This window comes from Mobula birostris, chromosome 13, assembly GCF_030028105.1.
Source record: "Mobula birostris isolate sMobBir1 chromosome 13, sMobBir1.hap1, whole genome shotgun sequence".
Lineage (NCBI taxonomy): Eukaryota > Metazoa > Chordata > Chondrichthyes > Myliobatiformes > Myliobatidae > Mobula > Mobula birostris.
In genome coordinates, this window is record NC_092382.1 from 111,029,606 (window position 1) to 111,056,717 (window position 27,112).

General features: G+C 47.6%; 1 protein-coding gene across 1 annotated transcript in view; it reads left to right on the forward strand.

Moving 5' to 3' along the window:
* The window catches only part of LOC140208158 (uncharacterized), a gene marked incomplete at its 5' end in the record, with an annotated part of 46,854 nt that overhangs the window by 8,538 nt on the left and 11,204 nt on the right, over positions 1 to 27,112 (forward strand). Inside the window, 3 exons of the mRNA XM_072276639.1 lie at positions 3,586 to 3,728; positions 18,699 to 18,796; positions 22,944 to 23,104. Coding sequence (XP_072132740.1) covers positions 3,586 to 3,728; positions 18,699 to 18,796; positions 22,944 to 23,104 — 402 coding nt within the window. The remainder of the gene's footprint in view (positions 1 to 3,585; positions 3,729 to 18,698; positions 18,797 to 22,943; positions 23,105 to 27,112) is intronic.

The following is a 27,112-nucleotide window of genomic DNA, read 5'->3' on the forward strand; positions in this document are numbered from 1 at the left end:
ACGGCTAACGCCTGTAGCGTGTGATGGGACGGCGGAGAGAGAGATTCCATCTGCGCCTGACCATTTCAGTGTGTGATCTGACCGTGTGCAGGAAGCTTAAAGTGTCTCACCCAGTGTGTGTATCATTGGACCCTGTTTGTGACACAGTGTGCGTGTGATGGGAAGGAATACCGGAGGTGGGGGTGGGTGACTGCGTTTGGGAAGGAAGCATGTGTGTGTCTGACACCGGGAACAGTGGCGCGTGCCTGGATGGTGTTCCGTTCTTTGTCTGATAACAACAGTAATGATAGGACGGTGCGGAGGGAGCTTCTCACGTTTTCTGACCCCTGTGTTGTGTGATGTGACAGGGTAGAAGGAGCATCATACTGTGCCTGACCACGGGAGTGTGCAGTGGGATGGTGGCGAGAGTGTTTCATTTCCTATCTGATCACGGGCGGGTGTAACGCGGTCGTGTTGGAGTAGGTTCACTCTGTGTTTGCCTGCAGGACTCTGTTTTAGGAGAGTGTGCAGGGAGCTTCACTCCATGTCTGACCCATGGAGTGTGTGATAGTGAGGTGGAGAGAAAGCTTCAGTCTGAGGCTGAACCGTGGAGTGTGTGATGGGACAGTGTGGAAGGAGCATCACTCTGTGTCTCACACCGGAAGAGTATGATGGGAACGTGAGACAAGAACTTCATCCTTCGTCTGTTCCCGAGAGTGCGTGACGGGACATTGTGGATGGAAGCCCAATTTGTGTCTGACCCATTAGGAGATGTGTGATTGGATGGCGTGCAGGCTGTTGCACTCTGTAACTGAATCCGGTGTCTGTGATGCCGAGGTAGTTTCATTCCGTATCTGATCTCGGGATTGTGTGATGGGACGGTCTGGATGGAGATTCACTCTATGTCTGACTTTGGGTGCGTGTCATGGGATGGTGTGGAGTGAACTTCACTCTATGTCTGACACCGGGAGACCGTGATGGAAGGGTGCTGAGGGAGTTTCATTCCGTGTCTGTTACCGGGTGTGTTCTGAGACGGTGTTGATGGAGCTTCACTCTGTGTCTGTCCGCAAGAACGTGTGACGTAACAGTGAGCAGCGTGCAGTCTGAACCAATGTGTGTTTGATGGGACCGTGGAGAGAGACAGAGTTTCATTCTGTGTCTGACACCGGGTGGGTATAATGTAACAGTGTAAGGGAGTTTCACTCTGTGTTAGTCCCCTGGATTCTGTGATGGGACAGTGCTGAACCAGATTCTCTCAGCGTCTGGCAATGAGTTGCATGATTTGAAGTTGCGGAGGGAGCTAAGTCCTGTGTCCCACACCGGGAGTATGTGACTGGACGGTGTGGATTGAAATTCTATTTGTGCCTGTCGCTCAGGAAGTATGTGATAGGATGGTGGGAAGGAGCTTGTAACTGACTCCTGAAGTTTGTGATGGGACGGTGTTGAGGGAGCTACACCTTGTGGCGGGTACCAAGAGTGTTTAATGAGGTGCTGTGGAGGGAGATACAATTTGTGTCTGACAGCCGGAGAGTGTAATGGGACGGTGTGGACGACCTTCAGTTAGAGTCTGACCACGGAAATGCGTGATCGGTGGTTGTGGAGGGAGTTTGTATCTGGCCCCGGAACGTATCATAGGGCATTTTGGAGGGAGCCTCAGTCTGTGTGTGACCCCAGAAGTGTTGTGTGTTGGGACAGTGTGGAGGAGGCTTCACTCTGATCTGACCCCGGGAGTGTGTGATGGGACAGTGTGGAGGGAACTTCAATCTGCGACTGACCGGGAATGCGCGATGGGACGGTGTGGAGGGAGATTCACTCTGTGTCTGACCCGGGGAGTGCGTGATGGGACGATGTTGACGGAGCTTCATTCTGTTTCTGACCGGGGAGTGTGTGATGGGACGGTGTGGAGGGAGCTTCACTCTGGGTCTCATACAGTGTGTTTGCGATGGGATGCTCAGCAGGGAGCATAACTGTGTGCCTGATCCTTGGAGTGTGAGATGGGACGGTGTGGAAGTGCTCCACTCTGTGTCTGAGAACGTGTTGTGTGTTGGGATGTTCTGGAGGTAGCATCACTTTGTGTGTGACCCCGGGATTTTGTGATGTGTTGGTGTGGAAGAAAGGTTTCTCTGTGTCTAACAGAACGTGCATGTGCTGAAACGGTGTTTTGGGAACTTCGCTCTGTGTCTGATCCCGGGAACGTGTCTTGGGAACTTCTCTGTGTGACTGTTTGATGGTACAGGGCACGGGGAGCTACACTCTGTCTCTGATCCGGCGAGTCTGAGTGATCGGACGGTTCGCAGAGATCGTCACTTTACAACTGAACCCAGAAATGTGTGATGGGATGGTGTGGTGGGAGCTTCACTCTATGTCTGACCCCGTGATTCTGTGATGGGACGTATGGAGGAAGATTCACTCTGTTTCTGACCCTCGGACTATGTGCTGGGACCGTGCAGAGGGAGCATCATTCTGTGGCTGATCCCGGGATTGCGTAATGGGACGTTGTGGAAGGGAGATGCACTCTGTGTCTGACCCTGAGTGTGTGTGATGGGACGGTGTGGAGGGTAATTCAACTGAGACTGACACCAGGACAGTATGAGGGGTCGGTGTGAACGAGCTTCAATTTGAGTCGGAACACGGAACTGCGTGATAGGAGGCTGTGGGGGAGTTGTATCTGACCCCGGGACGTGTAATCGGGCAGTTTAGAGGGAGCCTCAGTCTGTGTGTGAACCTAAGAGTCTGTCATGGGACGGTTTGATGGGAGCACCACTCTCGACTGACATCGGGAGTATATGATGGGACAGTGCTATGCGATGCTCACACTGTGTTCAACTACTGGGAGTGTGATGTGATTGTATGGACGGACTGTCACTCTGCGTCTGACCACTGTGGACTGTGAAAAGATACTGTGGAAGGAGCTTCACGCTGTGACTGACACGCTGTGCGGGTGTTGGAATGCTACGGAGGGAGCATCACTGTAAAACTGATCTTTGGAGTGTGTGATGGGACGGTGCGGAAGTGTTCCACTCTGTGTCTGAGAACATGTTGTGTGTTGGGATATTCTGGAGGGAGCATCACTTTGAGTCTGACCCCGGGGTTTTATGATGGGTTGGTGTAGAAGCAACTATACTCTATGTCTAACACAACGTGCATGTGCTGAGACGGTGTTCTTGGAATCTTCACTCTGTGTCTGGTCCAGGGAATGTGTTTTGGCAGAGTTTTTTGGGAACATGTCTGTGTGTCTGTTTGATGGGACAGGGCACAGGGAGCTACACTCTGTTTCTGACCCAGCGAGTCAGAGTGAGAGGACGGTTCGCAGAGATCGTCACTTTACAACTCAACCCAGAAATGTGTGATGGGACGGCGTGGTAGGAGCATCACTCTATGTCTGATCCCGAGAGTTTTTGATGGGACATTTGGAGGAGGTTTCACTCTGTTTCTGAACACAGGAGTGTGCGATGCGACGGTGTGCAGGGAGATTCACCCTGCGTCTGACCCCGGAAATGTGTGGTGGGACAGTACGGAGGAATTTTCACTCTGTGCGTGACCCCGGTAGTGTGTGATAGGACGGTGTTGGAAGGAGATTGATTTTTCTTTATTCCTGCATTTCAGAGGAAAAATGTTCGAAGGATTGGGTCAGACATGAAGAAAGGTGTTATTTCTTCTCCACGTTTGAAACATCTTACGATGAAGCTTGGCAAGAGTGTTCAAAATTTGATTCAAGGCTTCTCGAAATCAATTCACAGGATGAAGCGGTAGGTGTCACACCACGAGAGGAGATATTCATACGGCTCCCACGTTTACCAGGATGAGAAGAACAGTGGTGGTCCCTGTTCATAGTGAAGCTTCTTTCAGTCCGTCTCATCGCACACACCAGTGGCCATACACAGAGTGAAGCTCCCTCCACACCGTCTCATCGCACACTCCCGTGGTCATACACAGTGTGAAGCTCCCTCCACACCGTCTCATCGCACACTGCCCGGGGTCAGACACCGAGTGAAGCCGCCTGCGCATCTTCCCATCACACATTACCGGGGTCAGACACAGAGTGAAACTTCCTCCAAACTCTCCCAACACATTACCGGGGTGAGACACAGAGTGAAACTCCCTCCGCAGTCTCCCTTCACACACTCCTGTTGTAATAATCCGAGAGAGGCTCCGTAAATAGTTTCCTATTCTAGGCATTAATCAATTGAATTTAATTTCACAGAGTTTTGTTTACCGTGCTGTTGACTCCCGTATCACTGTATACTGGATTGGAAAATGCGAAAGAGGGTAAGATTTGGACTGATCTGCGGGGTGAGAGTTTGGGGATGACACGGTACTGACGGGAGAAAATTGGGTCAGTTTACGGACTGAGATAGGTTTGTTGGAAGAAGCGGTGCCACTGGGATTGTTTCAAGTCTGTCCGAGGTTGTCAGGTGAGGGAGGCACAATGGGAATATTTTGGGGAATGATTCGTGTCTGTCGAGGAAGGGTAGGGCAGTGGGTAAATCTGGAGGGCTGGCAGGAACTCTACGGAGAGATCAGTACCCTGGCATTATTTTGCTGACTGACGCAGGGCTCTGGGGAGTGCGAGATGCAGCGGAATTAGTTTAGAGAGTGACACGAAGACATGGGGAGATGGAGGGAACGTGGCACTGAGCTGATTTGTGAGAAAAATAAAAGTTGGGCAGTGGGATTACTTTAGGGACTGACAGAGATCGGAGGGGAGAGAGTGGGATAATTGAATTAGTTTGGAGACTGTGTGCAAAGAGTGTGTCAGTGGGATTAGTTTGCGGACTGAAGCAGGGCTGTGGGAGAGGGTTTGTCAGTGGTACAAATTTTGCGACGGACCCGTGACTGTGGGTTGACGGCGGTGCAGTGGGATTAGTTTGGAGGCTGACACGAAGCTGTTTGGAGAGGTAAGGTCCATGCGATTAATTTGAGGAACGCTAAAGGTTTGCGGGAAGAGAGCAGGCCTGACGGTTTAGTTTCGGGACTGTCATAAGTCTGTGAGGAGAGGGTGGGACAGGGGGATTTGTTTGGAGACTGAAACAAATTTGGGTGCGGGGGGAGAGTTCGTCTGCTGGATTCGCATGGAGACTGATATAGGACTGTGATGCGAAACTGGGTCAGTGTGATTAGTTTGGGGACGGTCTTAGGGCTGTGAGGAGAACGCTGTTTAATGAGATTAGTTTTTTTTTCGAGGGTCTGCTGTTGACTGCTGCGCTGTTTTGTCTGGGTTGTAATTTTTTAACCCTCTTTGATAGAAAAGTGGCCTCTGGTTTCCTGTACTCCGTGTCCTATGGAACACCCGTCTGTATTGATTGCCGACCGAAAGAAAGAGACTATCCTTGCAATGCTGATCACCGTTTCATCTGCGAGAAGTCTGCACCTTTCTACCCGGCTATTCCTGAAAACATCCAGGGACTCTGTCAACAGCCCGTGGCGGCGGCCTGAACCACGTGACTAAAACCACTTTCTCCTCCTTATCACTCTTCCACTCTCCCTCCATCCATCCTCCCAATTTCCCTCCCTACCACTCCATTCTCAGCCACATTTCGAACCCCATTCTCGAGACAACGACAAAAATCTCATCCATCTATCCCCTTAAGTCTCGTCAGTCCCCACCACCCAGCCCCGCGCTTCCCCAGTCACGCCAGCACTCTCTGTCTCTCTGCTCCCTTGCACGTTCTCCGCCCGCTCTTTCGCCGCTCCTACTACCCATCACTTTACCCTCTCTCCCTCTTTCTCATCCCTCTATCCCATTCTATCTCTCCCATCTCCGTCCTCGCTGCACCGTACGTCTCTCTGATCTCTCTCTCTTTCTCTTTTTCATTCACTCTCACCTCCACCCTGAAGCGTCTGGTTGTTGATATCCCGAACAGTCTGTGCGTGTGCACTCTGTCTGCGCCCTTCCTGGGTTAATGGAACTCGTAAAATTGCAATTACGCTCCCGGGAATAAAGTACCAACCTTCCCTCCCTCTCTCCATAACCCAGTCCCTCGAGATTCCTGTCACAGTATGTTGACCGGAAGAACAAGGGGAATGCCATACTAGATCTTGTATTTGATAACGAACCGGGTCAGGTCACAGATCTCTCAGTGGTTGAGCATCTGGGGGACAGTGACCACAACTCCTTGGCCTTTAAGATTATCATGGAAAAGGATATAATCGGAGAGGACAGGATTTTCTTTTAATTGGGGAAACGCAAATTATGAGGCTATAAAACTAGAACATGCGGGTGTGAATTGGGATGAAATGTTTGCAGGGAAATGCACTATGGACATGTGTTCGATGATTAGGGATCTCTTGCAGGATGTCAGGGATAAATTTGTCCCGGTGAGGAAGATAAAGAATGGTAAGGTGAAGGAACCATGGGTGACAAGTGAGGTGGAAAATCTAGTCAGGGGGAAGAAGTTTAGGAAGCAAGGATCAGAGGGGTCTAGTGAGGAATATAGGGAAGCAAGAATGGAGCTTAAGAAGGGGCTGAGGAGAGCAAGATGGGGGCATGAGAAGCCCTTGACGAGTAGGGTAAAGGAAAACCCCAAGACATTCTTCAATTATGTGGAGAACTAAAAGATGACAGGAGTGAAGGTTGGACCGATTGTATATAAAGATAGAAAGATATGCCTGGAGGTTGAAGAAGTGAGCCAGATCCTCAATGAATACTTCTTTTCGGTATTCACCAATGAGCCGGAACTCGATGACATTGAGGACAACATGTGTGATGTTCTGAAGCATGTTGATATTAAGGGAGAGGATGTGTTGGAGTTGTTACAATATATTAGAACGAATAGGTCCACGAGGCATGACAGAATACTCCTCAGGTTGTTCACAGAGGCGAGGTACGAGATTGCTGAGCCTCTGGCTAGGATCTTTATGTCCTCGTTGTCCACGGGAACGATACCGGAGGATTGGAGGGAAGCGTATATTGTTCAAAAAAATATAGTAGGGATATTCCGGGTAATTATAAACCAGTGACTCTTACGTCTGTGGTGGGAAAGCTGTTGGAAATGATTTTTACGGATAGGATATAAGGGCATTTACGGAGTCATGGTCTCATCAGGGACCGTCAGAATGGCTTTGCGAAGGGTAGATCGTGTCATAAAAGCTGGATAGAGATCTTTGAGGAGTTGACCAGGCATACAGATGAGGGTAGTGCAGTGGATGTGATCTACATTAATTTAGAAAGGCATTTGACAAGGTTCCACACGGTAGGCTTATTAAGAAAGTCAGAAAGAATGGGTCCAACGAATCTTGGCCAGGTGGATTAGGGAATTGGCTTGCCTGCAGAAAGCAGAGGGTCGTGGTGGAGGGAGTAAATGCGGATTGAAGGATTCTGACTAGTGTTGTCCCACAAGGATCGGTTCTGGGACCTCTACTTTCTGTGACTTTTATTAATCAACTGGATGTGAGGCTTGAAGGGTGGGTTGGCATGTTTGCAGACGACACAATAGTTGGTGGTGTTGTGGATAGTGTAGAGGATTGTCGAAGATTGCAGAGAAACATCGATCGGATGCAGAAGTGGGCTGAGAAGTGGCAGATGGAGTTCAAACCGCAGAAGTGTGAGGTGGTACACTTTGGAAGGACAAACTCCAAGGCAGAGAACAAAGTAAATGGCAGGATACTTGGAAATGTGGAGGAGCAGAGGGATCTGGGAGTACGTGTACACAGATCCCTGAAAGTTGCCTCATAGGTATACAGGGCAGTTTAGAAAGCTTATGGAGTGTTAGCTTTCAAAAATCGAGGGATTGATTTTAAGAGTTGCGGGAAAATGATGCAGCTCTATAGAACTCTGGTTAGGTCATACTTGGAGTACTGTGTCCAGTTCTGGTCGCCTCACTCTAGAAGGGATGTGGAAACATTGGAAAGGTGATTTACCAGGATGCTGCCTGGTTTACAGAGTATGCCTTATGATCAGAGATTAAGGGAACTAGGAATTTACGCTCTGCAGAGAAGGGCAGTGAGAGAATACATGATAGAGGTATAGAAGATATTAAGAGGAATAGATACAGTGGATAGCCAGCGACTCTTCCCCAGGGAACCATTGCTCAATGCAAGTGGACATGGCGTTAGGGTAAGGGGTGGGAAGTTTAACGGGGTATTAGACGAAGGTTTCTTACTCAGAGTGGAATGCACTGCCTGAGTCAGTGGTGGAGGCAGACACACTAGTGAAATTTAACAGAGTACAAGACAGGTATATGGAGGAATTAAAGTTGGGAGGTTATATGGTAGACAGGGTTTAAGGGTCGGCACAACATCGTGGGCCGAAAGGCCTGTAATGTGCTGTACTGTTCTATGTTCTATCTATGCTCTATGCTCTAAATCTCCCTCGGGAGTTTTTCAAGCTCTTTTTTTTTCCTGGAGGAGGGCAAACTAAACTGAGTGCGGCCTCACCGACGTCATGTCCACGGCAATGTGACCTCCCGACTCCGGTACTCAATGCCCTGACTGGTGAAGGCCAGCGTGCCAATGTGCTGCCTACTCGTATCGGATGTTTCCCAACGGAATCGCTATTTCATTTATTACCTGAAACTTACACAGCCTGGAATTTGTTCTTTTCCAGCATCAGTGCGGTGCAAATATTTAGAAATAATGTAAATTGCAAATATTAATAAGTACCGCAAATATGTCGCTCATTCGGTCAAAGATGACAATTAATGTAAACTACAATATATTAATAAATACAGCAAAAATGTCGATTTTGGTGCTCATGCATTCCAATATGTGACGGTTCAGAGGAAGGAGCTGTTCCTGAATCGTAGTGTGTGGGTGTTTAGACTCCTGTGACTCCTAATTGACAGTAGTAGCGAGCAGGGAGCTTCTCCGGGGTGCTGAAGGTTCTGAGTGATGGATGCGGTCTACTCGAGGCATCGTCTTACAAAAATGTCCTCGGTGGTGGGGAGGGGTGAGACTGTCAGAGTGTTGGCTGAGCTTGGAACCCTCTGCGGCCTCTTGCGATTCTGCACGTTACAGCCTCCACACCAGGAGGCGATCCGATAAGACAGAATGAACTCCATCGCACATTCATTCAAGTTTCCTAATCTTCAGTGAGAGCCCACATCTGCTCAAACTCCTAAAGTTGTGATCCCTTCAGTAAGGAGACAGCTATGGATTCTGTTGTACCCAAATGCAGAGTGAAGTCTAGAATTAATTCAGACTCAGACTCGAAATCAACGAGACAGCAAGAATCCAATCGAAAGATATCACAAACATTAGTACTGGAAACGTAACTCTTACGATTGAGGACCGAGTGCTCAGCTAGAGTCCTTCATCGGCAGACTAACATAGTAACGTGTGGAATTAGCATATGCATCGACTCGAAATAAACTAGACGGCACGAAACCAATCGAAAGTCATCACAAACAGCAGCACTGGAAAGGTAACTCTTACGGTTGAGCACTGAGTGCTCAGCAGGAGGCCTTTAAGTACAGGCTCCCCATGCAAAAATGTGGCGGGGAATAATTGCAAGTCTGAGCCTTGAAAGGAAAGTGACTTCACTGTACTCTGCGAAATGGAGTTGCGGAAACCTTCATGTCTGTCCTTTTCAGTCGGATACATGACAACCTTTGTGGTTGCATGAACGTTTGGGACCCATTATAGAATCTCTGAGTTGCTGAGAGCCAGGAACTCAGGAATTTCAAATAAGTCCATGCGACGTAGGAGCAGAATTAGGCCATCGAGTCCGCTCGCCATTTCATCACGGCTGATCGATTTCCCTGTCAGCCCCAAATCTCCCGCATTATCGCTGTCTCCTTTCATGCCCTGACTAATTAAGAATTTATCGAACTCTGCCTTAAATACACCCAAATGGCCAGGCCTCCACGGCTGCCTGAGAATTTGAATTCCACAGTTTTCCCACGCTCTGGCTGAGGAAACATAGAAACATTGAAACATAGAAACATAGAAAATAGGTGCAGTAATAGGCCATTCGGCCATTCGAGCCTGCACCGCCATTCAGTACGATCATGGCTGATCATCCAACTCAGAACCCTGTACCTGCCTTCTCTCCATACCCCCTGATCCCTTTAGCCACAAGGGCCATCTCTAACTCCCTCTTAAATATAGGCAATGAACTGGCCTCAACTGTTTCCTGTGGCAAAGAATTCCAGAGATTCACCACTCTCTATGTGAAGAAGTTTTTCCTCATCTCGGTCCTAAAAGGCTTTCCCTTTATCCTCAAGCTGGGACCCATCGTTCTGGACTTCCCCAACATCGGGAACAATCTTCCTGCATTAGTCTCTCCAATCCCTTAAGAATTTTATACGTTTCAGTCAGATCCCCCTCAGTCTTCTTAATTCCAGGGAGTATACGGCTAGTCGGTCAAGTCTTTCAGCATATGAAAGTCCTGCCATCCCAGAAATGATTCGCATTCACCCCTCATTATTCTCAATTCCAGCGAGGTCAGGTCACAGTGCTTACAATACCACAAATATGGCATTATTTTTGTATTGTACAATTTGAGAGCGAAAAAATGGAAGGAGTTCCATGTAATATTTTGGCAATAAATTTGAGATCTGAGATAACTTTTACTAAGGCCTCAGACCTTAATAAGCTTTTAAGGGCTATGGCTTCCTCACAATCACCGTTAGGAAAGGCCAGGTTATGGAACTTTCAAAGCTGTATAAATACCCTGAATTCTGAAACCTTGCCCCAATAATCTGCAGCCATGGGCTCCTTCAGCAGCTGTCCAGCACTCTGGAAATTAAAAGAATTGATGCCCACAAAGCAGGTGAAGCCTAGAAGAAGATAGCAAAGTGTTTTGACGTAGCCGTTTCCTCATTTCGTTATGTAATTAAGAAATGGCAGTTAACAGTAACGGTGCAGGTCAAGTTGAGGTCTGGAAGACCAAGACATTTTTTCCGAGAGATCTACTCATATGATCGCTGGTGAGGCAAATCAAGATCCCCTTTTGAACGCAAAAGACCTCCAGGAAGATTTAGCTGACTGAAGTGGTGGTGCACTGTTAAACTCTGCAGCGACACCTGCACAAATATGACCTTCATGGAAGAGTGATCAGAAGAATATATTTCCTGCGTCCTCACCACAAAACTCAGCGTCAGAGGTTTGCAAAGGAACATCTAAACAAGCCTGATGCATTTTGGAAACAAATTCTGTGGTCTGATGAAGTTAAAATAGAACTTTTTGGCCGCAATCGGCAACGATAGGTTTACAGAAAAAAAAGTGCAGAATTTCAAGAAGATAACACTTCTCCAACTGTTAAACACGGGGCTAGATCCATCATGCTTTGGGATTGTATTATATCTAGTGGCACGGGGAAAATTTCACTGGTAGAGGGAAGAATGAATTCAACTAAATACCAGTAAATTCTGGAAGCAAACATGTAAAAAAGCAGAAGATGAAAGGAGGATAACTTGTATAACAGGATAATGACCCTCATCACACCTCAAAATCCACATGGACTATCTCAAGAGGCGGAAGCTGAAGGTTTTGCCATGGCACTCACAGTCCCCCGACGGAAACATCATTGAAAATCTGTGGATAGCCCAAGAATGTCACAGAGCTAGAAACCTTCTGCAAGGAAGAATGAGTGAAAATCCCCCGATCAAGAATTGAAAGACTGTTCGCTGGCTATAAAAAGCGTTTACAAACTCTGATGCTTGCTAACGGGGGTGTTACTAAGTACTGACCATGCAGGGTGCCCAAACTTCAGCTTCGGGCCCTTTTGCTTTTATGTTATTTTTTAACCTGAAAAAGATGAAAACAAAACAATGAAAGTAATATTGCTTAAAACATTAAAGAAATGTGTCATCTTTAAGATTATGCCTTTTGGAAATCAGGTCATCCTTTACTCGCTTAGATATTCACAATAACAGAAATTTTAACCAGCTGAGCCCAACCTTTTGCATGTCCGTGTATGCGCATTAAAAAGCAGCGCCTCGCGATTCTTTTGAACAACAACCAATCGGTGAAGCGGATTCATGAGCAAGGACAAATAAAGATAAGACAGGACCAAATGTTGGTAGGTGTGTTTTTAGATTATTTATTGTTTCCTTTTTTATAATTGCACAGTGAGTGCTGTAGGCATGCCTGGAAGAAGAGTTGAATGCTTCTCCTGCAGGACTTGGGACGGCAGGGAAACCGAGATGAGGGATTCATTTTACGGGACAGAAAAGAGGTTCTGTGGGCCGGTAGGCGACAACGCAGCTTGGACTGTTGGTCCACTGACTGCCACTGAAATCCGCAGATGACCAGAACAGAGCTTGTCATCTGCCGAGCGAACAATAGGGGGCAGCACATACTCCTGCCTGGAGACCACGTCACACCACCCCACATTGCGCAGTTCCTTCATTTTCTCTGCCCCGAGCAACTCTCAGTTCAGACCTGAACTGGACGGGAACTAATATCCCAGCGGGAAGTTTTCATATAAGAGGGGGAGTGAAACGGTTTATATTCCAGATGCAGAGGGATGAAAAGCACAATGCCAAAACTCATCGTGGAGTGGTTATTTGCACAGATGTTGTTAAGATCTCAGACAAACTCAGGAATTAAAAGTTTGAGCCTGGGTCTCATGTTCTGAGCTGAGTGCGTTTCCATGCAGGAGGTATTGTACGGAAGGCAGATGAGCTCAGTGCAGGGGTCAACGACCGGAATTGTGATATTGCCGACCTTAATGAGGCGAGTTTACAGCACCGGCGGGACACTCAACATTCCGGGTTTCGATTGTATTAGTCGTGATGAAGCGGAAAGAATTCAAGGTGAGGGCCGGCTTTTCCAGTCACATTCCATTCACTGACAAACACAGGGAGAGTGGTGTTCAAATGGCTCTTTTACAGGGACGTGGATGTACAGGGAATGCAGGGAGATGGATGTTGTACAGACAGAAGTGATTCAGTTTAATTGGTATATCACAACTTTGTGGGTCTATGAGTCTGTTCTGTTCGGTGATTTTCGTCCTCTACTCTGTACGAGGGGCAAAGAGAGAGTTAAGCTCGTCGCGCGGGAAGATCAAGGGATGGAGTAGATCAAGAATTTTTAGTCTGTATTGTGAAACACATGACCGGGTCACTTCACAAATTGGCTGTGAACGAGCCACACAGCCTTCACCGTGACACGGCCACAACCCTCAACGGGATACTGAGAGACCCCTTATTGTTACAGTGACACGCACCTCACCGTGACACCGACAACCCTCGCCGTGACAAGAACGCGCCCCTCATCGTGACACGTCAACATCGCCGCCCTGCACCGTGACACGGACACATTCCTCCCCGTCTCCATAACCCACTTCAGATCGCCTCCCAATTTCCGTCAAAACGTCACTCTGCTACACTCCTCCCCGTCTCTCTCACACACTCCCTCCTTTACACAACTCATGTCTCCGTCACCCCCTCTCCCTTCCAAACTGCCCGTCTCCGTGACTCATTCCCTCCCCTGCAGACTTCCCCGTTGCGGTCACCCCTTAACTCCCGGGCGACCATCCCGTCTCCATGACCCATAGCATTTCCAACAGGCCTCCACATCTCAGTCGTTTTCCCCCATTGTCAAATCTCTCTCTTTGTGTTCACGGTTAATTGCAGGGTAAATGGGATCGGGTTTAAATCTGCCCACTTCCAGAAGTTAACAAATTTTTCGCTTTGGGCCCCTGCAGAGCTCTGAACGCACAGCCAGGTCGTCTGAACCCACACCAGTTGTTCCAATGGCTGTAATCGCACCAGCCTTTCCCTGGACACGACTCTCCTCCCCGTCCTTCCTCTTCCGTCAGCAGGCCACCTGGTCACACACCCAGACACCATCTCCGAGACACACACAATTCGAGATTACAGGAACGCTAGAGTGCTGGGAATTGGTGAAATGAGGGTGAGTGGTGTTGGAGGGAGGGAGCTTCATATTCCGGTAGAATGCGATACGATCCTGCAGGGGTTACTTTACATTTCTGACGGCAGGGGTGAATTAACGGTTAATATTTAATGATCGCCACTGGTTGTCTGACCTAAGCAGTGGATGGTATTTCACCCAGGGTTTGGCCCCGGGGTTGGGTGAAGAAATGGTGTGGAGTGATCTTTATTATTGCTCTGACACTGGTGTGTGTTATTGGACAGTACGGAGGGAGCTTCACTCTTGACTTCACAGGGAATTATATGATGGATCTTTGCGGGGGGATAGTCGCTCAGTGATTCCAGAAGTGTGTGATGGGATTGTATGGAGCAAGCTTCTCTCTGTGTTTGAATCATAACCATAGGTCAGACAATCTCGGCGTTTGAACAGACACAAGTTAGAGACAAGGAATGAAAAATAAATTGTCACTCACTCGTTTGGCGAGTGTGCATTAAAAGCAGTACTTCACCGAAATTTCGGCGTTTGATCAGCAGCCAATCAGGGAACCGGATACATTAGCAAGTGCAAACAAATGGAAATCTGCTGCAAGCGGAGCGGCCATTGTTGGAGTGGACGCTCTCGAAATGGTCATTCGCTGATTGATCTTTCCTACGAGAAAGCGAGGAGAGGTTTGAGTGAGGGAAGGCGCAGAGCCGCAGAGAGATTTTCTGTCGTGTATTCATTGTTTCCTTCTCTATGACTCTTCAGTGGGTGAGTGAGCAACCGCAGGTCATGTTCCATATAGGTCCCAATGAGATCAGTATGAATGGGGAGGTCGATCTGTAAAGTGAGGTCAGGGATTTAGATATTAAGTTTAATTCCTGGACCACCACCCGTCCCAGTGAGGCCACAATTTGGAAGACCATACAGTTTAGCACGTGGTCAAGTAGTTATTGTAAGTGGGAGGTCTTCAGAATTTGGGATCATGGCGCGTTTTCCAGGGAAGTTGGGATATGCACAGAAGAGAAGATTTACACCTAAAATGGTTGTGAACTAACATCCCCAGCGGGAAGGTTTGCAAGAACTGCCCATGAGGGTTTTTTTGGGACAGTTGTAGAACTCGAGTTGCAGGGGGAGCGGATTCAGGGTCCCTGAGCAGTTAGCAGAGTCGATATGGAGGCAGATGTTGTAAAGACCTCAGACAAAGGCAGGAATCAAAAGTTTGAGCATGATGCGGCTGGTATGCTGAGCTGCGCATATTTCAGGACTGCAAGCGTTAAATAAAGACACATTCATTTTCCTTTTAGACTCACAAAGCTACTCATAAAATCCGGCCAACAGACGCAAAAAATGCTGGTGAGCGCAACAGGCCAGGCAGCATCTATACGAAGAGGTCCAGTCCACGAACCACTTCCAAGAGATGCTGCCTGGCTTGCTGCGTTCACCAGCAGTTTCTGTGTCAGTTGCTTGAATTTCCAGCATCTGCAGATTTTCTCGTGTCTGCAGAATATCCCCAATTAGGCCTCACCAAAGTCTTTTAAACTCTTAAAATTAAATCCTTGCATTTATATTCAAGCCCTCTGGAAATGAATATCGATATTCGATTTGCCTTCGCCAAGACCGACTCCACCTGATATTTAACGACCCAAGAATCGCGCAGGACGATTCGCTATTGCGCTGCAGCGACAAATTTGTCTCCCCATTTAGAAAGTCTTCTATACTCTCATTTCCTCAGCCAAAGTACATAAAAATACACTTCCCCACACTGTACTCTATCCGTTCATTTCTGAGGCAGACAATAATTGACATTCGGAATCTAAAAGGGAAAGAGACAGCTAACCACTCACCGGGTAGTGAGAGTGCCGAAACCTGGAAACCTGTAGCTGTCAGTCGGGACCATGATACCTATGTGTCTGCCTGAATATGTTGGGCCCAGTGTAGATCCTCAGAGATGCTGAAACCCAGATTCCCAGAAACTTCAAATCTGAGGATGGTGACACAATTAAGCCATTTGGCCCATCGGGTCTGCACCAGCATTTCATCTTTGCTGATCCACTTCAGTCTGAATCCCAATCAAACTCTGACTTAAATATGCCAGTAACTTCCCCTCCAAGGGCGCCAGTGGCAACGAATTCCACAGATTCACCTCTCTCTGGCAAAATAATGAGAATAGGTTGAGTGAATTATGAGAGAAAACTGGCAGGGAACATAAAAACTGACTGTAAAAGCTTTTATAGGTATGTAAAAAGAAAAAGACTGGTAAAGACAAATGTAGGTCCCCTACAGACAGAAACAGGTGAATTGATTATGGGGATCAAGGACATGGCTGACCAATTGAATAATTACTTTGGTTCTGTCTTCACTAAGGAGGACATAAATAATCTTCCAGAAATAGTAGGGGACAGAGGGTCCAGTGAGATGGAGGAACTGAGCGAAATACTTGTTAGTAGGGAAGTGGTGTTAGGTAAATTGAAGGGATTGAAGGGAGATAAATCCCCAGGGCCAGATGGTCTGCATCCTAGAGTGCTTAGGGAAGTAGGCCAAGAAATAGAGGATGCATTAGTGATAATTTTTCAAAACTGGTTAGATTCTGGACAAGTTCCTGAGGATTGGAGGGTGGCGAATGTAACCCCACTTTTTTAAAAAAGGAGGGAGAGAGAAACCGGGGAATTATAGACCGGTTAGCCTAACGTCGGTGGTGGGGAAACTGCTGGAGTCAGTTATCAAAGATGTGATAAGAGCACATTTGGAAAGCGATGAAATCATCGGACAAAGTCAACATGGATTTGTGAAGGGAAAATCATGTCTGAGGAATCTCATTGAATTTTTTGAGGATGTAACTAGTAGAGTGGATAGGGGAGAACCAGTGGATGTGGTATATTTGGATTTTCAAAAGGCTTTTGACAAGGTCCACACAGGAGATTAGTGTGCAAACTTAAAACACATGGTATTGGGGGTAAGGTATTGATGTGGATGGAGAATTGGTTAGCAGACAGGAAGCAAAGAGTGGGAATAAACGGGACCTTTTCAGAATGGCAGGCAGTGACTAGTGGGGTACCGCAAGGCTCAGTGCTGGGACCCCAGTTGTTTACAATATATATTAATGACTTGGATGCGTGAATTAAATGCAGCATCTCCAAGTTTGCGGATGACACGAAGCTGGGTGGCAGTGTTAGCTGTGAGGAGGATGCTAAGAGGATGCAGAGTGACTTGGATAGGTTGGGTGAGTGGACAAATTCATGGCAGATGGAATTTAATGTGGATAAATGTGAAGTTATCCACTTTGGCAGCAAAAATAGGAAAACAGATTATTATCTGAATGGTGGCCGACTAGGAAAAGGGGAGGTGCAACGAGACCTGGGTGTCATTATACACCAGTCATTGAAAGTGGGCATGCAGGTACAGCAGGCGGTGAAAAAGGCGAATGGTATGCTGGCATTTATAGCGAGAGGATTTGAGTACAGGAGCAGAGAGGTACAACTGCAGTTGTACAAGGCCTTGGTGAGACCACACCTGGAGTATCGTGTGCAGTTTTGGTCCCCTAATCTGAGGAAAGACATCCTTGCCATTGAGGGAGTACAGAGAAGATTCACCAGATTGATTCCTGGGATGGGAGGACTTTCATATGAAGAAAGACTGGAGGAACTGGGCTTGTATGCGTTGGAACTCAGAAGATTGAAACGTATAAAATCCTAAAGGGATTGGACAGGCTAGATGCAGGAAGATTGTTCCCGATGTTGGGGTAGTCCAGAACAAGGGGTCACAGTTTGAGGATAAAGGGGAAGCCTTTTAGGACCGAGATTAGGAAAAACCTTTTCACTCAGAGAGTGGTGAATCTGTGGAATTCTCTGCCACAGGAAGCAGTTGAGGCCAGTACATTGGCTATATTTAAGAGGGAGTTAGATATGGCCCTTGTGGCTACGGGGATCAGGGGGTATGGAGGGAAGGCTGGGGCGGGGTTCTGAGTTGGATGATCAGCCATGATTATAATAAATGGCGGTGCAGGCTCGAAGGGCCGAATGGCCTACTTCTGCACCAATTTTCTATGTTTCTATGTTTCTATGAATTCGGCCTTTTCTCCTTGGAACGACAGAGATGAGAGGTGGCCTGTTAGAGGTGTATAAGATGATGAGAAGCAATGATCACGTGGATAGTCGGAAACTTTTTCCCAGGGCTGTAATTGTTGCCACAAGAGGACACCGGTTTAAGGTGCTAGGGAGTAGGTACAGAGGTGTTGTCAGGGGTACATTTTGTTTTACTCAGAGAGTGGTGAGTGCGTGGAATCTGCTACCGGCAACGGTGGTGGCGGCGTTTAAAATAGGGTCCTTTTAAAAAAACCTTCGTATAAGTACATGGAGCATAGAAAAATAGAGGACTATAGGTAAGCCTAATAATTTCTAAGGTCGGGACATGTCCGGCGCAACATTGTGGGCGAATGGACTGTATTGTTCTATAGGTTTTCTATGTTTCCATGTTTCCAATCATTTTCATTCACCTCCATGGAACACAGTCGAAAGTTAGCACACCCTTTTTATCTAAGGGGCACAAATCGACTCACTATATAACCCAAATTAGGCCTCACCAGTGTCTTTTAAAATCTTACAATCAAACCTTTGTATTTATATTCTCGCCCTCTGGAAAGGAATGCGAACATTCACTTTGCGTTTCTCACCACCGACTCCACCTGTAAGTGAACCAGCAGGGAATCGTGCAACGGGATCCACAGATCCCTTTGCGCCTCAGCTCTTTTATTTTTCTCTCCATATAGAAAACAAAAACGTTTATACTTTGTCCTTACCATGAAAGTACGTGACAATAGACTTCCCCACACTGCACTCCATCTGCTACTGCTTTGCTCAGTTCCCTAATCTGTCTTCAACACCACCTGCAGATTGGAAATGCTACCAGCGACCTGCACTGACTGCGGTTTCCCGATGAGGAAGTCAAACGTTCTGTTGCAGAGGGAGATCGCCTGTCCCAGGCTTTGCAGCCTGTTGGATAGAACTGAGGACGTGACTGTGCTGAGCGCTGAGCTGTTGTCAATAAACCGCAGCGTGACGTAGGTATTGCTATTTCCCAGTTGGTCCAAAGCCCGGTGGAGAGCGAGTGAGTTAGCAGCCGCTGTAGTCCTATTGTGGAGAGAGACAGAGCGCAGCGGGACAATGTGTTGCCCAGTATAAATCCTCAGAGAGGCTATCACCCGGGAAATGTAAGATACTGTATTAGAGAGGCTTACAGAATCATGGTGGTCAGAACTAATACACAGTTAGCAATAGAACGGTTAAACATGTTCTCAATAGTGTGCCGAGCTGCATATATTTCAATAAATGAAGGCGGCAGGAGAGGCGGATAATTGTGTTGAAGATGAGGCAACTGTTTACAAACAGAGGCTTTGTGTCGTGAGGAGAGGCTATTGACGGCAAATTTGCAGTCAATAGGATGAGTTGCAATGTAGAAGGTGGACACAATCGCGGATGATTTCAGGACTGAAGGTGTTATATTTGAATGCACACGGTACACGGAATAAGAAGATGAATTTAGCGCAGTTGCAGACTGGGAAATATGATGTTGCATGCATTACTGAATGATGGCTGCAGGAGCGATTCCCATGGGTATCGGATTGCTTAACCAATAGAAAACAGAGAATGGGATACATGGGCGTCACTCTGTTTCGCAATCAGTGATGAACAGTGTGCGCGAGGGTCGGTGCTGGGTACGCGACTGTTCACGATATACATCAATAGTCTGGAAGAGGGGATCCAGTGTCGTGAATCTGGGTTTTCTGATGATACTAAATCGATTGGAAAAGCAACGTGTGTAGAAGATACTGAGAGTCTGCAGAGAGATATAGATAGGTTGACAATAGACAATAGACAATAGGTGCAGGAGAAGGCCATTCGGCCCTTCGAGCCAACACCGCCATTCACTGTGATCATGGCTGATCAGTCACAATCAGTATACAGTTCCTGCTCTATCTCCATAACCTTCGTTTCCGCTATCTTTAAGAGCTCTCTCCATCTCTTTATTGAAAGCGTCCAGAGACTTGGCCTCCACAGCCTTCTGGGGCAGAACATTCCATACATCCACCACTCTCTGGGTGAAAATGTTTTTCCTCAACTCCGTTCTAAATGGCCTATCCCTAATTCTTAAACTGTGGCCTTGGGTTCTGGACTTACCCATCAGCGGGAACATGCTTCCTGCCTCCAGCGTGTCCCATCCCTTAATGAGTTTGTATGTTTCAATAAAATCCCCTCCCAGCCTTCTAAATTCCAGAGTATACAAGCCCAGTCGCTCCAATCTTTCGACATATGACAGTCCCGCCATCCCGGGAATTAACATTGTGAACCTACGCTGCACTCCCTCAATAGCAAGAATGTCCTTCCTCAAATTTGGAGACCAAAACTGCACAGAGTACTCCAGGTGTGGTCTCAGCAGGGCCCTGTACAGCTGCAGAAGGACCTCTTTGCTCTTGTACTCAATTCCCCTTGCTATGAAGGCCAGCATGCCATTAGCTGTCTTCACTGCCTGCTGTACTTGCATGCTTGCTCTCAGTGACTAATGTACAAGAACACCTACATCTCGTTGTACTTGCCCTTTTCCTAGCTTGACTCCATTTAGATAATAATCTGCCTTCTTGTTCTTACCACCAGAGTGAATAACCGCACATTTATCCACATTAAACTGCATGTGCCATACATCTGCCCACTCACCCAACCTGTCCAACTCACCCTGCATTCTCAGAACATCCTCCTCACATTTCACACTGCCACCCAACTTTGTGTCATCGCCAAATTTGCTAACTTTACTTTTAATTCCCTCATCAAAATCATTAATATATATTGTAAACAGCTGCGGCCCCAGCACTGAGCCCTTAGGTACCCCGCTGGTCACCGCCTGACACTCCGAAAGGGAACCATTAATCACCAAGCTGCGTGGCTGAGGCTCTGGCAGATGGATTACAACGTCGGTAAAAGGGATGTCACCCACTTTGGAAGGATAAATGGAAAAGCAGTTTATTATTTAAATGGTAAAAATTGCAGCTTGCTACTGTGCAGAGGGACTCACAAGCTCCTGTACATGAATCACAAAGGGCTGGTTTGCAGGCGCAGCAGGCTGTCAGGAAGGCAGATAACCATATATAGTTATATGGTTATATGGAATGCTGGCATTCATAGCGAGAGGGGCTGAATTTAAGAGCAGGGACGTTATGCCGCAACTGTTCACGGTACTACTGAGGACACACCTGTAGTATGCGTGCAGTACCAGTCAACGTACTTGGGGAACAATGTAGCGGATATGGAGGCGGTGCAGATGAAGCTCACCAGGTTAATTCCAGAGATGAGGGGATAAGACAATAAGGGGAGACTGAGTCACCTGGGACTGTATTCACTGGAATTCAGAAGAATTACAGGAGATCTTAGAGAAACATTAAACAAAAATGAAATGAATATATAAGATAGAGGCAGGAAAAATGTTTCCACTGGGAGGTGAAACTAGACCTGAGGTTCGTTGCCTCCAGTTTCGGGCTAGTTGATTTAGGACGGAGATGAGGAGGTACTGATTTCCCCAGAGTGTGGTGAACCTACGGAATTCTCTGCCCAGTGAAGCAGTGGAGACTACCTTAGTAAATAAGGAGATAAAAGGAAGTGGAAGAGAAGCGATGGAAAGAAGGAATGTGTGGTGGGAGAAAACGGGAAGTGACGGAGTGTGGATGGGAGGAAGAGGTGAAGGGACGGAGGGAGATGGGCCGAAGTAGTTGGGGCTGGCGTAAAGGGGCAATGGATGTGAGGAAGGGGAAGGAGAGAGGAAAAGTGAGAGACGGCTGGACATCCCAGGCCAAATGGCACCTCATCCAGAAACCCAACCCTCGACAGGTTTAATGTGCAGGGAGAATGCAGGGAACTCCGTGGTCTGGTTGCAAGTGTGGGTGGGTGAGGATATCTCCAGTTCAGGGCGCCAGGGCTGTTGGTGGTGGGACGGAGGAAGAGAGCGGGACTGATGGAAAGAGAGTGACATAATACAATGGGGAGGAGGAGAAGTTTGAAGGAAAATAAATGTAGAGAGTGCGTGCTGAGGGAGGGAGAATGTTTGAGGAGGGGAGCGAGGTAGGAGGGAAAGGGAGAGAGAGGAATGCTGGGAGGGAAAGGGGATAGTGAGCAGATGTTGGAGAAGAACAAGAGTGAGATACAGGAGAAGGAGGGAGAGGAGAGAAGAAGAAGAGAAAGAAAGAGAAAGATAGATAGAGAGAGATAGACGGGGGGGGGAGAGAGAGGAGAGAGAGAGAGAGAGGGGGAGAGAGAGAGAGAGAGAGAGAGAGAGAGAGAGAGAGGGGAGAGAGAGAATGCCATGGTATAAAGTAGGAAAGAGAGAGTGCGCCACTGGACAAGGAAGGCGGAGAAAGTCTGTGGAGGGAATTAATTTCGAGAGGAGATGTTACCCCACTCGGAGGGGAGGGTTCATTCACCACGGTGGGGGTTTGTCCTGGGGCCGTGCTTTCTCGCAGACTGCAGATCTGACGGTCCGGCGATTAGCAGGAGCAGTGGCTGCGTCGGACGCGTCAACCAGGAAACAACGGTGGATGCACATCTCCCCGAAAATACAGGTTCGATATGAGTGACACAAGTCTCTCCTTCATTTCCTTCTGCCCTTATTATCTTCTCCCTCCTTTCCATTCCTTTTCTCCTTCCCTCTCCATTTTTTTCCTCTCAACGTCCTTCGTCTACATTCCTCTCCTTCAACCCTTCCCACGCATCTCTCTGCCCTCTCTTTAGTGCTCCATTTGTCCCTGCCTCTGCTCCTCCCCGCTCCCTCTCATTCCGTTTCCCTCTCTGCCTCTCGTTCTCCAGTTCACCGCCATCTTTTCTCCCTCTCTCCCAATCTCTCTCCAAATCTCCTCACCCTCTATTTCTCTACCTCACTCCGTTCTCCTCTCGTTTACCATCTTCTACACACTTACTTTCCCTTCTTTCCCATCTCTCTCCCCACAGTCTCCCTCCTCTCAGCTCCTGTAGCATCTGTACACTGCCGCCCACTTCTCTCTGTCTCTGGATTCCCAATCGGTCTCCTCCCTTCCCTCCCCTTACTCCACACTTTCAACACTCCCCACTCCCCCCCAGTCTAATATCTCTCGGCCTCCCTCTCCAACATCCTCTTTCGCTGTGCTCCCCGCACTTCCTCTCCCTGCTCTGTCTTCCTCTCTGTGTCAGCTGTCCATCTGGTGTTTGCTGGAGTCGGACCGCCTTATCGACACGGGCTTCCTCGAATAACGGCTCCTTCCCCTTCGTGAGCTTAGAGACACAGAGAGTCCTGAACAAGATGGACGTGAATGTGGAGCTCGCCGAAATGGGCCCGCAGTCTCCTTCAAACGGTGAGTGGGGCAGAAAAACGGGTGGGGGGGGGGGAGATAGATCCATTCTGTATTCATAGAAACACCGAAACATAGAGAATAGGTGCAGAAGTAGGTCACTCGGCCCTTCGAGCCTGCATCGGCATTCAGTATGATCATGGCTGATCATCCAACTCAGAACCATGTACCAGCCTTCCCTCCATACCCCCTGATCCCTTTAGCCACAAGGGCCATCTCTAACTCCCTCTTTAATATAGCCAATAAACTGGCCTCAACTATTTCCTGTGGCAGAGAATTCCACAGATTCACCACTCTCTGTATGAAGAGATTTTTCCTAATCTCGATCCTAAAAGGATTCCCCTTTATCCTTAAACTGTGAACCCTCGTTCTGGACACTCCCAACATCGGGAACAATCTTCTTGCATCTAGCCTGTCCAATCCCTCTAGGATTTTATACGTTTCGATAAGATCCCCCCTCAATCATCCAAATTCCAACGAATATAAGCCTAGTCGATCCGGTCTTTCATCATATGAAAGTCCTAACATCCCAGGAATTAATCTGGTGAACCTTCTTTGCCCTCCCTCTATGACAAGGATGTGTTTCCTCAACTTAAGGGACCAAATCTGCACACAATACTCCACGTGTGGTCTTACCAAGGCCTTGTACAACTGCAGTAGTACCTTCCTGCTCCTGTACTCGGATCCTCTTGCTATGAATGCCAGCATGCCATTCGCCTATTTCACCGCTTGCTGTATCTGCATGCCCAATTTCAATGACTGGTGTATAATAAGACCTAGGTCTCGTTGCACCTCCCCTTTTCCAAATCGGCCACCATTCAAATAATAATCTGTTTTCCTGTTTTTTCCCCCAAAGTGGATGAACTCACATTTATCCACATTACATTTCATCTGCCATGAATTTGCCACTCACCTAACCTATCCAAGTCACCCTGCATCCACTTCCTCTGAGCTAACACTGCCGCCCAGCTTCGTGTCATCCGGAAACTTGGAGATGCTGCATTTAATTCCCTCATCTAAGTCATTAATATACTGTAAACAACTGGGGTCCCAGCACTGAGCCTTGCTGTACCCCACTAGTCGCTGCCTGTCATTCTGAAAAGATCCCGTTTATTCCCGCTCTTTATTTCCTGTCTGCCAAACAATTCTCTATCCACATCAATATCCTACACCCAGTACCGTGTGGTTGAAGTTTGCACACTAACCTCCTGTGTGGGACCTTGTCAAAAGCCTTTTGAAAATCCAAATATACCACATCCTCTTGTTCTCCCCTAGCCACTCTACTAGTTACATCCTCAAAAAATTCTATGAGATTCGACAGACACGATTTTCCTTTCACAAATCCATGCTGACTTTGTCCGATGATTTCACCGCTTTGCAAATGTGCTGTTATCACATCTTTGATAACTGACTCTAGCATTTTCCACAACGGCGATGTTAGGCGAAGCAGTCTAGAATTCCCCGGTGTCGAGGATCCTCCCACCGCCCCGGGGCCCGGCGAACTGTCAATCACTGCACAGACAGGTCAGAGCTCGCAGTAATGACGTCATTCTGGAGCGTTTCACGAGACATGCACCCAAGTCTCCAATACCTAATGCTTCTGAACAGAGCACTCGTTCCACAGACGGACCACCATCTGGGTAACAAAAGGTTGTCACTCGGCTGCCCAAGTAAATCTCTTTCCCCTCTCATCTTCGCCCTGGATGCTCTGGTACTCGATTCTCCAGGCCTGGAGAATGTGATTGTGCTCATTCACCCGATCTGTGGCCCTCATGGTTTGTACACCTCAGTAAGGTCATCCTTGAGCTCAACATAAAGACCCAACCTGCCCGAATGCTCTCAGTAATTCAGTCCCTCGCGTCCAGTCAATATCTGCAACTCTTTCCAGCTCAAAGTGTTGCAAGACTCAGCTAATAATGATCAGGGAGCACAGGGCGATCTGTATTTGCCGTCAAGTAGCCGTATTGTCTAATCTGACAAATAGATTAAGTACGAAATATTGCCTCCGCACCAGCTTATTTTTTTCAGTTAGCCATTCTTGTTTGTCAGTCAGCCATTCCTGTTTGGCGTGGTGTCAGGATCGGTCTCCTTTCAGATTAACCGGGCCTCGACCCTTTATTTTTTTTTTTCACCCTCAACCCGGCACGGATGGAAAGCGTGTCCGGGGGATGGGGTGCTTGTGAATGTGGCCCGTCTTGGATTCGAACTCGGGAACTTTCGCTCCGGATCCGGCGCTGATGCTATTGCGTCACTAGCCGGCCGCCGTACCAGCTAAGTTATCCTGACCTTTCATGCTCGGTCACAGTACAGAAAGGTTGTTACTAGGTACAAAAGAGTTTTTGCTGCTGGCCACATGCTCCTCGTAAGCATTTTGAGTTTCCACATGTCCAAGATTTAGTTGTTCTGTTTCTGCGTGACCTCCAGCAACACACTTGAAACGTCTTTTTTTTCCAAAATCATGAATTGCATTCCAGTGTCATTGTCTAGTGGTCACGATTCTGACCTTTAAAACATTTTCATTGGGTCTGCTCCATTTATTGTCCTCTTAGGAGCAAATCACAATCTGTAATTTGTGGCTCGCAGACAAACATTCACAATTCCGCATGTTATACCCGATCAAAGAACACCTCGCAAATGACGTCTTATTTGGAAATGATCCCCAGTTGGCAGATTGCCCGAGACATCACTGTGTCTAATTTAAATCACGGATCAACCAAGCGACTAACACACAAAATGGAGAACAGAATCTTTTCATGAAATGACTGCCTCCCTCTGCTCCCTCGCGGCAGGAGCAAAGCCATCTGCATCTATTGTCCCTGATTCATTTGATATCAGCATTCTTCAGACTGCGTTTCTTTCTGGCCAACAAATAATATCCTTCCTGCAGCAAGGCGACCAAAACTGGACCCGTACTCAAGGTGTGGCATCGCCGAAACCATGTTCGTCTGCAACGGGTCCTCCCCACTACTCTACTCGGTGTAGTTACTGAGGAAGAACGGCGTGTCAGACGTCCCATTCACCGCCCTGTGTACCTGTGACTCCACTTTCAGGGATCCATATACCTGCAGACCCGTGTCTCTTTGCTCCACAACTCTCTTTAAGGACCCTCCAGTTCACTGTGAAAGTGTACCCTTATTTGTCTTCCTGGAATATGAAAGCAAATTAGTCAGTCAAATCTCCCTGGGCTCCACACCATTATATAGTGTAGCCTATGAAGCGGAGGAATTAATTAGAATTACTGGAGTCCCTATACTTTATATCCACTGCTCTGCAATCGTCAGCCTTCTTAGCTCCCCAGTCAGCTGGGTACGTTCCTGTAGTTCCTCGCCCATCTTTTCTGATGCACCACCGAAAGCATCCAATCACAATGCAGCTCGACTTGAGGGAAACTGCTCCGTTCGTGACCGGAAATAAAATGCAGAGAGTCGTGGACACAGCTCAGCAGATCAGGGAAACCAGTCTCACCTCCACCGACTCTCTCTGCACTTCCCGCTGCGTCGCTAAAGCGGACAGCCGAATAAAGATCCCCCGTCCACCCTGGATAATTGTATTACCCTCTATCACCACCTATCGGTGGAAGATAGTAAAGCACGTTTCACCAGCCTCAAAGACAGTTTCTAACCTGCTTCATCAGACAAATTAATAGACCACTATTCTGATAAGTTGTATTCTTTACTTCAAAGATTACCTCGCCGTCGCCCTTGCACCTTATTGTCTTTCTGAACTGGTCTTCTTCTGTAACTGTGACACTTTAGTCTGCATTCTGTTACTCTTTTACCCTGTTCTACTCCAATGAAGGGATCTGTATCTGTGGCATTCCACTGGGACCTCTTCTGTCTGTGATGTATATGCCGGGGGGGTGAGGAGTGAGGACAGTGGGAGAGTCGGTGAGGAGGGAGCACAGTGTAAACTTAAAACACTCTCTCCCTTTTCTAACCTCATTCTCTTTCTCTCCTTCGCTTCTCTCCGTCCTTTTCTCTCACCCTTCACCTCTCTCTCTCTACCCTCTCT